Raw genomic sequence first — 12,405 nt, forward strand, 5'->3', positions numbered from 1 at the left:
TATTTTCAAATGAGAACCATGTCTGCCTTGTTGCTTGCAATTTGTTTGGGGCCACTTAATTTCAAAGTATCTTGTTATAATTTGTAGAGAGAGATAGGTACCTGTAAATTGAATTGCAAAGGAGCTTTCTCGCTCTCTCTTTTTGAGGTCCGTATAAAGAATGTATGGCAATGACATTCCTCAGCAAGTACTTGAGGTTAACAACAATGCCTCGTGTTGATACAAAAAAATGTGGATAACTTAACTGGTGGAAATATTGATTAATATGGATGACAGAAATTATTGTCCAATATAGGACAAAAATTCCAAAATAAAGGTATTTCTCAGAATAATTTTGGTTGTAGCAAGTTTGTGTTCGTATTGCTATAAATACATCTCTTCTTTTTATTTTTTATTTTTTGAAAGCTAAAGAAAGTAACAAAATGGTAATTCCTCTTCTTTCTGCCAAATAAGACAATTGGGTTAAAGTAAGCTGTTGAGTTTCCATAGGCTCTATTGGTCTCTGCCATCTGGCATTGCTATAGAGTATTAATGCTTAGGATTTTAGAACTATAAACAAACTATTCAGCTGTAGTGTCTGCTTAAAAAAGAGGCAATGAGGAGCAGAGACTAAGTGTATGGACTCTCATCAGCCCATTTCCAGAGTGCTAACTGAAGCTGATGTTGGATGAACAGCTGAAAATTACGTTGAAGTCACTGAAAAGTTTAAGCTTGGGGGAATCAATAATAAGATGTGGCTTCATATTCCTTTCAGTCATTCAATGATAAAGTGTTATAAATAATTTGTACCCCACTCTACTGTGGTACAAGAATTATTCTGTTAACCTGCTTTGGAAATAACAAAGGCTCAGCCCAGAACCTCCCACAACTTTATTGACGCAAATAGTCTTGTTACTGGAGTCATTCAGATCAATGAGGATTACGTGACCTGTTCCAAATTTCTTCATGGGACATGAGCACTGCATAGTCGGATAAATTGTCTTCTGTGTGACCAACTGTGGGCAGATAGACATCCTTTCTTTGGGAAATGGTTACATTTTTTTTTCTGAACTGCTTGTTCTTTTCCTCTTTCATAGTAAGTCAGGGCATGATATATGGAAAATACAGGTTTTTGTGGGTTGAACCAGGTGAATATTATAGTTTTTAACAATGGAAAAGCAACCATATGAGCTTTCAAGAATACAGGTTTTTACTGGTTTTGTTGATGCTAATTATAACAACATATTGAGTATTTACCATAGACCTTAGGGATTTTAAAAAAGTGATAACTTCTGTTCTTTGGAGAGTTACCAGCTGGCATGTCTCTGTCTTCAGGAACTTATTCCATATAATAATTTCACAGATTGTGTGGAACACATACTCCTTAACTGTTTTTTAATTTTTACTGTAGTTATAATAAAGGAAAGAGTAGAAGTGGCTTACCTGAAATTACTGCTATTTTTCAAAATGTAATATGTCGTTGTTCTAATTATTTAACATAATATGGAAGGAAGAGAATGCAATATGAGTTGGCATCAGGGGATGAAGAGTGGTTCAGTAGAAATGACAAGCAAAAACCAAAACAGTCCAGGAAAGGGTATTCATGCAGGTGAGGGAAAAGATTAGCTTTGTGCCTTGGAGGGGAGGACTTTGACTCCTATCTTGCTAGTCAAAATTACATGATGATTTTGTGATTACTCAGTTCTTAGTTCTCTAATGTGATTAATTCCTGTGTATGTTCTTGAAATTAAATATGCAATTTGTCTAGCACAAAAAGTGATATGTATCTGTAATCATAAAAATAGGAGATGGAGAATAATTCCATACTTGATTTGTGTTTTCAAAGTTCGAGTTTCTCCAGAATGAGATTCTTAGACATGTAGGAAATACAAGCCCAAGTTCTGTGAACTTGATTTTGCACCATGGCAGAAAAACAATTAAGTGTGCAGTGTTAGCATCTTCTCTTGTTTTCCAGGTCCGTGGGGGAGATGCATGGGAGATGAATGCGGTCCAGGTGGCATCCAGACGCGAGCGGTGTGGTGCGCCCATGTGGAAGGCTGGACCACGCTGCCCACGAACTGCAAGCAGCAGGAGCGGCCTGATAACCAGCAGAGCTGTTTCCGGGTCTGTGACTGGCACAAGGAGCTGTACGACTGGCAGATTGGCAGCTGGAACCAGTGCCGGCCTGTCCTCTCCCGCAGCCACGAGAAGCCCCTGGAGTGCCTCAGAGGAGAGGAAGGGATCCAGACAAGGGACATCACCTGTATCCAGAAGTCCAATGGGGTGCCGGCTGAGGATGTCATCTGTGAGTACTTTGAGCCAAAGCCCCGCCAGGAGCAGGCGTGCCTCATCCCATGCCGGCAGGACTGCATCGTGGCGGAATTCGCCCCCTGGTCAGAGTGCTCCAAGACCTGTGGCAACGGGCTTCAGCATCGAACTCGGCACGTTGTGGCTCCACCGCAGTTTGGTGGGTCTGCTTGTCCTAACCTGACTGAGTTTCAGATCTGTCAGTCTAGCCCATGCGTTGCTGAAGAAAGCCTGTATAGCCTCAACGTGGGACCCTGGAGCGCGTGCTCCGTGCCCCATTCGAGACAAGTAAGGCAAGCGAGGAAACGAGGGAAGAACAAAGACAAGGAAAAGGACAGAGAAAAGGCAGTTCGGGATCCCGAGGCTCGTGAGTTAATTAAGAAGAAGAGGAATCGAAACAGACAGAATAGGCAGGAGAACAAATATTGGGACATACAAATTGGGTACCAAACCAGGCAGGTCACATGTACTCACAGAAATGGGAAAACTGCTGCTCTGAGGTAATCACTGTTTATTAATTTGCACATCTTTATTTTTCTCTGTTTAAAGCATGTGTAAGTGTACAGTGGTATTATTTTACATAATCCTGAGTCTCAACAGGAGGCACACAATATTTCCAAAGTAAACATACCCTATCAAGCTGAAGATGTTTCTGTGACATGAAACATGAAAACTGTCCTGATGATCATGCTAAGTATCCCATGAATGTGCACCATTAAACTGTGCTAACTCCCTAGCCTCTGTCTGTCCAAATAGATTACCTCCAAAAGTCTGAAGGTATTTGTGAAATGTCTGCACTGTTTCTGTGGGTTGAGGGAGTTTTTTGCTCTCTAGCAAGTCTTGCATGTTAGGAAGAGGTGATGTTGGGCATTTAAGGCTTATTATTTTACTTTTCAAGAGTTTTGGCAGTCACAGATGTTTTGATAACTCTTTCCATAGGCTTCTGAGTGTTTTTCTGCAACCCTGTTTTCTTCTGTTTGTTTTACCTGGCATTCTCTCACTACCTTATGTTTTTTTTCCCTCCTGTCCCCCAGAATGTCTTTATCCAACTCAAAAATCTTCTTTCAGTCTAGTCTATCTGTTTTTGTCTTTGATGTGATTCTTTCTATTTCCTTCCCTGTAGTTCAATACGTGATTAATCTATTTTAATTCAACTGTGAAATGACTAAGATATCTTACTGAATGAGGCTGACACCCATTGCTGCTAGGGTAGTGTTTATGAACTTTTTTCAGGCTATTTTACTTTGGAGTTTCTGTTGTGCCAGTTAAACATTCCTTCACAGAACTTCTAATCACTTCAACCTTTTCAAGTGTAGTAAACGTTTTTTTGAGTGTATTTCCTTTCAAGAGAAAGCAGTAAAACATGAAAATGATGAGAGGTCCCTGGCTTGAGGGAAATTTGAAAGATTTGTGTTGTTCAGTTGGAAGGAGTGACAGATAAGTGAAGATGTGAAGTGCGTATTAGTATGTAAAAACCCATCTCAAGGAGCAATGGAATGAGCTGTTCTCTACATGTATAGGAGAAGCAATAATGGGCTAATCACAGCATTGCTGAGGTCAGACTTCTCAGAACTGCGAATAGTGAAACTCTGGAAAAGATTGCGTGGGGAATGTGTAGCACCTCCATCTTCAAAAGTTTATAAGAATCGGCTAGAAATGCATATGTCAGTAATGACACACCTTGAGTAACTCTTGGTTAGGGAAGAGGGGCTGACCGCATAGTTTTTCATAGTCTCTTCTAGCTCTGGTTTTCTACAGTTCTTTCAGATTTCAACTCATGCTTGAAAGAATGCCTGAAAAAGGAATTTCAAATTCAGCTTCCTCAGGCAGTCCCAAGCGTTGGCTGGAGCCCTGGCTCAGTGCTGGTACAGGAAGAAGTTGCCTTTAGCCTTTTGTTTTCCAGCCTCATATCATGCACTCCACACTGTACCTAGCCCAGGAACATCATTACCCTTTAAATACAGGGAATAATTTATTAAACATATCGGTTGCTAGCAGATAGCAGCCAGCCACACTGTTTGAAAGTCCCCAGGTTTTTGTAAGGTTAAGCAAATAATTCAGAACTATCATATTTAAAAAGAAAGGGGTAAGGGAGAGAAACATTCATGTGCTAAGGCTCTGATAAGTGGTAAGAGAAAGTTTAAAAAAGCATAACTGAAAGTCAATGTGGCATACTTTACTCACCATCTTTACATTCACTCAAATTAGTAACACTGTCTTAATTTCAGATACCTCAGCACATTATGCCACATATGCACATTTCAGGCTGTAGCAGGCAAATAGATGAAACCCTCTTGCTTGAGGCACTGAAATAATAGATAATACAATGTAGGAGTGATTCTTCACACAGGAGAAAATGATCTAAATGATGCAGCTGATATTTTGCTGTCTAATGGGTATAGTTTTATGTTATATATGCACAAAGGGTTTCTAATAGTCTTCCCATGAAGTTTAACATAGAATCCTTTTTATTTCCAGTTGTATAGTGAAAACAAGAAAAATTGTTTAAATCACTTGTGAGAAACTCTGGCACTGATACCTTAGCTTTTAGAGACCCATGTATGCCAGCTATATATCCATTTGTTTCATTTGCACTGCACAATTCATTAAGTGATCAAATGCTTTATTCTATGATTGGCATTCCAGAATCTCAAGCAGTAGAATTATTTTTCTGCCCACGTTGTCAATGTAACCAGCTCAAATGATTTTACAATCTCCATCACATAGTAACTGTGTTACTAAATAAAATAGACAAGTAAGGTGACTGGAAAACCTGCCGTGCTCATGTGAAATGCTCTTCAGCTTCAACAGTCCATTTTCAGGGAGTTTTGAATTTAGCAATCAGAAACAATCAGCCCCCTGGCAGCATGACTGAAAGAAGAAGAAAAACCCTCAGGCGAGTAATATTTTTTGCAGAGGTAGCAAAATTGGTATAGTATAAAAATGGTTTCAAAAAACAAGTTTCAGAAGGGTACTCCAGAGAAAATGGTTCTGTAACGCTGTCAGCAAAACTTCAAAAAGGCAAATTCTCCCGACACACCAGCACACCATGGTAAAGAGAAGTGAAACAAGAAAATCAAAGTGTAATTTATACACTTTATTGCCGAGTGAACAATACATAGTGTCCTGTGAAGGATGAAATATTGGATTTTGTATTGCTTATTCTGCAATAATGTATGTGTTACATGGCCTATATTTGCTTTATCTTTCCCTTAGTCTGAAATTCTGATGTACTGAAAATGTTTTAAAAATAGAATTGTTGAAGAAGAATTCAGTAATTTAAGTTATAAAATAACTGCTCTGGATAGCTGGCAAAACATGGACAGTGTTGCTGTTAGTATAGAGGACAATACTGGTCCTCCAAAATGTTTCCTTTTTTTTTTTTTTTCTTTTTTTGGGAAATAATTTGATATTTGGAAGGACTAGACCAGGTTATGAGCACAGACAGAACTGTAAAAAAATGGAACAGAATAAGAGTATTTTCTTGGCCTGTATGTTTCCAGAAAAGATTTTGAAATTCACTGACAAAGCACATCAGGTTCCCCTGTAGCAGCTGGTTTCCAGGTGTGGGGACATCCTGCAACTCCTAAGAATCATTGAGCCTGAATGTCTGCAAGGTAAAGCTGTATTTAAAGCAGTTCTGCAAGGATATAACTGCCTATTTAAAAGAAAAAAAAATCCCGGGAATTTCTGCACTATTTCCTTTCTCTTTCTTCAGCATTTGAATATGGCCTCTTTATCTTGGTTAAGCTCGGACCAAAACACCCATGCCTGGGAGGAGAAATGAAGGGGATCAAGTAGGAAACTGTCCCCACCCATTTGCTGCAGTTCCCAGAACTGGTTAATGTTCCCTTGGCAGCACCTCTCTGCCAGAGACCTGTTTATGAAGCTGAATATTCAAGAAACAGTAAAATTTTAGATATATCTAGGGTGGGAAAGAAAAGTATCCAAAATTTAAGGAATGCTGACCAGTTTCTGCACAGATTGGTTTAGCCCCTTTATGCATTTGATCGCATGATCATGTTTCGTTTGTTTCACCTATGTCCTTCTCAGAAAGTAGTTATTATTATTTTCATCCTCATCTCTGAGTCTGTACATTCATACAATATCTAGCAAACTATATCCGCAACTTACAATGAACTAAACTCTCTCTTGGAAGTTTTCACAATGGTCTCATTGCAGCACTTTACTAACTATTCAGTTTGCGAGAATTTAAGCTTTTCTTTATTCCAGTATTATATTATAGTTGAGACATGAGAGATGACAGTAGGGCCAAAATTATTGAATTGTCTTGCTAATTTTGGACATCCAGTTTGAGATATATAATGCCTGATTTTTTAGTTTACTTCACACAGACCTGTATCTGCTTGAAGCACAGCCACTATATTCACTAGTGGCCAAAAGCCTTAAGCTGAATGCCCAGGGACTGAGAAATTAGAGAATGGCCAGCTGAGTATTTAGGCTGGTGAACAATTAATACCTGAGGGTGTATTGACAGAAGGAGAGAGTCTGCTCCTTTAGGATAGCAGTTTAACTTTCAGTTTAACTTTGTTCATCTTTCCAGGTTCTGAAACTTTCTAATCCAAGTGCTTACCTTCCAAATCACACCACAAATGCCTCCATCGACTTTATGGACTCTCACTCTCCTTTTAAATTATAGACTTATGTGGAGGAGGATAAAGAACAATACAGCATAAGCCTGTTGCTTTCTTTATGCTATTGGTTTGGAGAAGCAGGCAAGTCACGCAGATGTATGTGCTGTCAGAGAGCAAATAGAAGAGAGATGCAGACCCATAATACAGCGGCTCAGTTTGTTAGAGCCTATAATATTTTCCTTGCTTAGAAACAGGCTTAAAAGATTCTCTGTACTTCTCTGAGCTGCTCCATGAGGCAAAAGGCAGAACAGGTGATGTGTATGATGGTGGCAGTGGCTAAGGTGAAGTAGCTTCAGGGATGCACGCTGTGGGAAGGAGAGGGACTAGCTATGCAGAGAGGACACTGTCAGGATGAAGGAGCACAAGCAACATTGAGCTTGTTCATGCAGGATCTAATGGAAGTGTGCATGTGTGTACCTGTGTTTTTTCTGTTACTGGAAAGGCAGCTCTACAGCCTCCAAGCTCACCACACTCTAAGTGTTTAGAAGTCATAAGTGGTTCAGTAACAGAAGACCTGTAATTATCACATATTTGGTTCTTGACCTATATACAGTCTTGATATAATAAATTAACTTGGAATTACTCAATCACATGCTATTAACAAACAGAGAACAGGGAAGAAGACAGTAATCTTGGAGGAAAGACCTTCTGATAACTAAAAAGTGGAGGGTAATTGTTAGATGCATCAGGTAAATTTAAATTTAAAATATTATTAAAGAAACAGAACGCAAATATATTGCTTTCCTACCATTTTTCACTGTGCTTTTAGAAGTTCCATGAATCTGAAAGTCAGAAGCATCCTGTAGATTTTTAATGTGATTTTGGTTGAGACAATAGTTTCTGTGGATACGCATAATATTATTCACTGGGTGTTCCTTTCTATTCTAAGTACCTGCTCCATCATCTCACTGAGGCTGCTGTTTTGACAGTGGCTTGTCAGTATTGCCATACATTTGACATACCATGCCAAAACCTAGATTTAAGATGGAGAAGAACACACTGCTCTGAATAATTGAAACAACAGCAATGAACCATTTCTTTCTACGCAACATATTTTAACTCTTTTCATATAATGAACAGTTGTGCTGTCATTTAGATATATGACATTCATATATTTTTGTGCAAAGCACCAAGATTGGATGCCTTTCTAGAATACATTTTTTATTCAAATACATGTAATTGGTCTTAGCAAAATATAATAGCTTGTAATGTAGTGGGGGTCAAATTACATATTCTGATAATCATTGTGGCTATAAATCCTACAAATGAAGGAATGAACTCTATGATTGAATGTTATGTTGAATTTCTAGCTTTAGTTTAGTAAGAGGTTAAGATGCACAGTGGCAAATGGAATCAGGCCCTGAGATCTTTAAACAAGATTCTCCTACACTATACTTTTATGCATCTTTTCTGCATCATTGTCAGACAGGTAATTGACTTCAATATGCCTAAATATATAAAACTCTCAGTCTCAATCAAGCAATATTTTTTCTGAATTTTGGACATCTTTATATTTATTTCATATCATAGTCTGTAAATAGACCCATAAGGAACAAGCTAGAATGTATTATTTGTTTAGACATATTTTATTCTTTTTATTATGTGATGGTTAAGCATAGTCTGGGACATAGAGTATATCCCTGTTTCCTCAGTGAGCTTTATACAGTTATGGTCCAGAATGTGAGCTGAGTATCTTCCTGGGAGATGCTGTCCCCAAGGAGTGGAGGACTGCACAAGATGGGAAGTCACGGAGTCCTACTTGACTTGTAGATCCCCAGAACAGAGTTGGATACTTCACTGCCCAGCTTTCAGTGGTCCCACTGAAAATCAAATGTCCAGCCTGCCTCCTAATATTGATCACTTTTTTCCAGATGTTGGACTCTGAGATGAAACCAGTGATGTTGTCAAAGCTAAGCATCAATACAGGGGGAAAAAATATCAAATAATACACGAAACACAACTAATATTAGTAATATAATTTTTAGTAATATATATTTTTATTTTAACATCAATATTGCATATTTTTATTCACAAAGTTTGTCATTGTGTCGTATTTTCTTTGCCAATAACTCCATGAATCAAGAGTTAGCATCAAAGTAAATGCTGATTAATGCTGTGTAACAAAAATTCTCACTGACAAAGGGAAATACCCCCTCAAAAAGCTCTAATAAGTCATCTAGGTAGACTATTTCCAAATAACCTCCTCTACCCATTTTAAAATTATCTATAGCATGGCATATGCATACATGTCACTGTATCATTGGACTGTGACAGACAGTACCTCTTCCTAAACCCTTCTGCTTTCTTGTCTCCTCAGGCACTCACGGTATCTGTAATAGCCTGACAGCAGCTGTTGTTGACACTTGTTTGGGTGTAGTATAACATCTTGCTTTGCCTGTATTAGCCGATATATTTTTCCTTGACACAGTAGTTGTAATCTCTGTTTTCTTTTCCCCTGTAATGTAGAAAGCCTGAGTGGTTTGGGTTTTTTTTCAAAACTAGTTTGGCTGTGCATCTTTGTTGGCAGAATTAATTAAACTTGTGAAAGGATCATGGGAAAGTAGTCTTGTGAAAAGCACTTAGGTGGACAGTACTTGAATTGTAAATGAATAAAAGTTACCTCATTGTTTCTGCGCTTATAAGAATCCATTATACTGTGAGGCACTAACAGCTTCTCAGAACAATGTACAATCTGACCAATACTACAGTGCAGCTGTAGAGAAAATGAATCAGAACCATGTCATGAGGGATACTCGTTACATTGCCACTAGGAAAAAACCACAGGCACTGTATTTTCACTAACTTCTTTAAAGAAACAAGTGTGTACCAACCATCAACTGAAACTCTTGAGGATGACTAGACTTTACAGATTACACTTTATGTCTTTAACATAACTCTGGGGGGTTACCAAAACTCTGGATCTAAATCATAAAATCATTGAATGGTTTGGGTTGGAAAGGACCTTAAAGATCATCAATGGGTGGGGGCATTTCCCGCTAGACCGTGTTGCTCAAAGGTCCATCCAGCCTGGCCTTGGACACTTCCAGGGATGGGACATCCACAACTTCTCTGGGCAGCCTATTCCAGTGCCTCACCAACCTCATGGTGAATAATTTCTTTCTTATATCTAATCTAAATCTATTCTCTTTCACTTTAAAGCCCTTATCCCTCATCCTATCGCTACATGTCCTATCACTACAAGTCCCTCTCAAGCTACAAGCCCCACTACAAACCCTACTACAAGCTTTCTTGTAAGCCCACTTTAAGTACTGGAAAGCTGCTATAAGGTCTCACGTGGTACATGTTTTGCCCCTTCACTATGAGGTTACAGTTATAAGAAGCACATGCAGTCTTTGGAAAGTGTTCTTTACAGTCTCTTATTTGTTTTAACAATCTACTGAGATTTAAGCAAAGTCTAAGAAATCTACTGAGATTACTAAGAAAAGTAAAATATGCTTGTATTCAAATCTCCTTTAATTTCTTCATTGTTTTAAGGATTCTTTGAGAGGCGGATCAATGTCCATTTGTGCCTGAAGGGTGTCTTGCAAGGACACTGATTGTCCATTCAGCCTAGTGGTTTGTTTTGGTGGGGTTTTAAAAATGTTATTTTTTGAATCACAAATTTGCTTTCTGATTTTTTTGCTGAAAGCTGCTTCTAGCTCTAGATGTCCCTTCAGTCAATAATGCAGCCTCTACAACACTGCTTTTGTGTGTCTGTGGTTTGGTTTACAAGTGCTAAACTAACATCTGGTTTTGGTGTTCTCTAAGCAATTTGTCACTGTTCCAAGTCTTTCTGCAGATAAGTATTTTTGGTCAAATGGGCTTGTATGTCAATAGTTTTCATCTTGTGGCTGGTGGGAAAGATTGAAAACCATTTTGCTAATGGTATTAAATGACATAATGTCTCATGAGATAAGCAAGAATTCAAGAGAGACCATCATGGTTCCTGATTATACAGCTGGTTGTGGGAGATGCCTGATGGTGTGCAGGACGTGCAGGGCCAGAAAATGTTTAAATTATTCTGCCTTGAGAGAACCCTCTGTGTTTTCTTTTATCTGCCATATAGTCTTTGGTTTTTTTCCCTTAGTATTGAGATGAAGCCACTTTAAAATCTGTTAGATGTTTCTGGATTTCTTCAGCATGTTGATTGCGCTTTGATCTCAAACTTTCAGAAGCAGGGGTCTTTTTCTGCTGAACTGCTGAACCTCCTCGTATTATACTCAGTATGAGTTTCTTCCAGGCAGTTAGCCTAGTTTTTGGTTATGTCTTCTTCACTCCACTGGAGTTTTTAGCTCATTCAGTCAGTCCTCAGTATTCAAAACATAACCATGTTTTTTGGCGTTTTGCTTTAGTATACAAGAAGAGCTTGTATTATTTGCTAAAAGTGTAGTAGCCTTTTTCAAAAACAATGATAAAGTTCCTTCCCCAAAGCAACTGACAGAGGGGGTGCTGACCCCAGGCCCTTCCTGATCACCAAGGGCATGTGATATCTAATCACTGTGATATTATATAGCATGAGAGAGGCAACAAGAATACCCTATCTCCCTAGGTTTTTTGTGTGGTGTCTGACAATGTAGATGCCTTTTGGGTTTCTCTTGGTGACATCTGCTGTGCTGAGCTCTCCTGAGGATCATAAGATATGGGAGTGTCTGCTTTCCATACCAGGGTAGGTTGGCTGTGCCAGGGCTGGAGCAGCCTGGGCAGATCTACAGTTGAACCCGTAGGGAACTTTAGATCCACAGGACCGAAGAACCTATGGACATAATCCACTACTACATCAAATACTGATCCAGACTTGAAAGATGACAGTTTTCATTTTACAGTTAAATTCTGCTTAAATCCTTTTCAGTCCAGTTCTAACCCATGGCTTTTGTTTCCTGTGAGTGTCAAAAGTTTGTATTGGCATCAGTCTTCCTCCTGAACCGCAGCAATGCTATTCATTTCAGAATAATGGAAGTCTCTGTATGTAATCAAATTGGAAATCAACTAGGAGAAAAAATAAATATATCAGAATTGCAGGAGAACATACACAGTGAATGCGAATAAGGAAGAATAGCTGTGAAAATTTCATTAAAGAAAACCAAAGCTGAATGTTGATAATGGTGAAGGAATAGGGAAAATATGGCAAAATAGTGCAGATGAAAATTATTGAACAGACTATTTGGCTTGCATTAGCCTTGGCAATTGGGCTTTATTACTTTATATTATAGATGAAACCAGTAAATAGTATTTCTTCTTAAATATCAGCACTGGGTGAATGAATAGAATTTATTGTAAAGGACATGTTCTCTACTGTACTATTTTATATTTAAATTGCAAACCCCACATTGGAGCTCTGTTACATTTGAACACGAAGACCAGCTGTATTTGGAAAAGCACTAAACTGATCTTCAGAATTATGTTTCCTTAATATGTTGAATATGTGGCCTCATATTTCCATTAAGTTAGAGATTGTCCAGATATG

General features: G+C 38.5%; 1 protein-coding gene across 1 annotated transcript in view; it reads left to right on the forward strand.

Annotated features, from left to right (window-relative positions):
• THSD7A (thrombospondin type 1 domain containing 7A) overlaps positions 1-12,405 on the forward strand; it is a 195,306-nt gene that overhangs the window by 74,291 nt on the left and 108,610 nt on the right. Inside the window, exon 2 of the mRNA XM_082045561.1 lies at positions 1,955-2,786. Within this exon, the coding sequence (XP_081901687.1) occupies positions 1,955-2,786 (832 nt within the window). The remainder of the gene's footprint in view (positions 1-1,954; positions 2,787-12,405) is intronic.

This window comes from Streptopelia decaocto, assembly GCF_964273445.1.
Source record: "Streptopelia decaocto genome assembly, chromosome: 2".
Classification (NCBI taxonomy): domain Eukaryota; kingdom Metazoa; phylum Chordata; class Aves; order Columbiformes; family Columbidae; genus Streptopelia; species Streptopelia decaocto.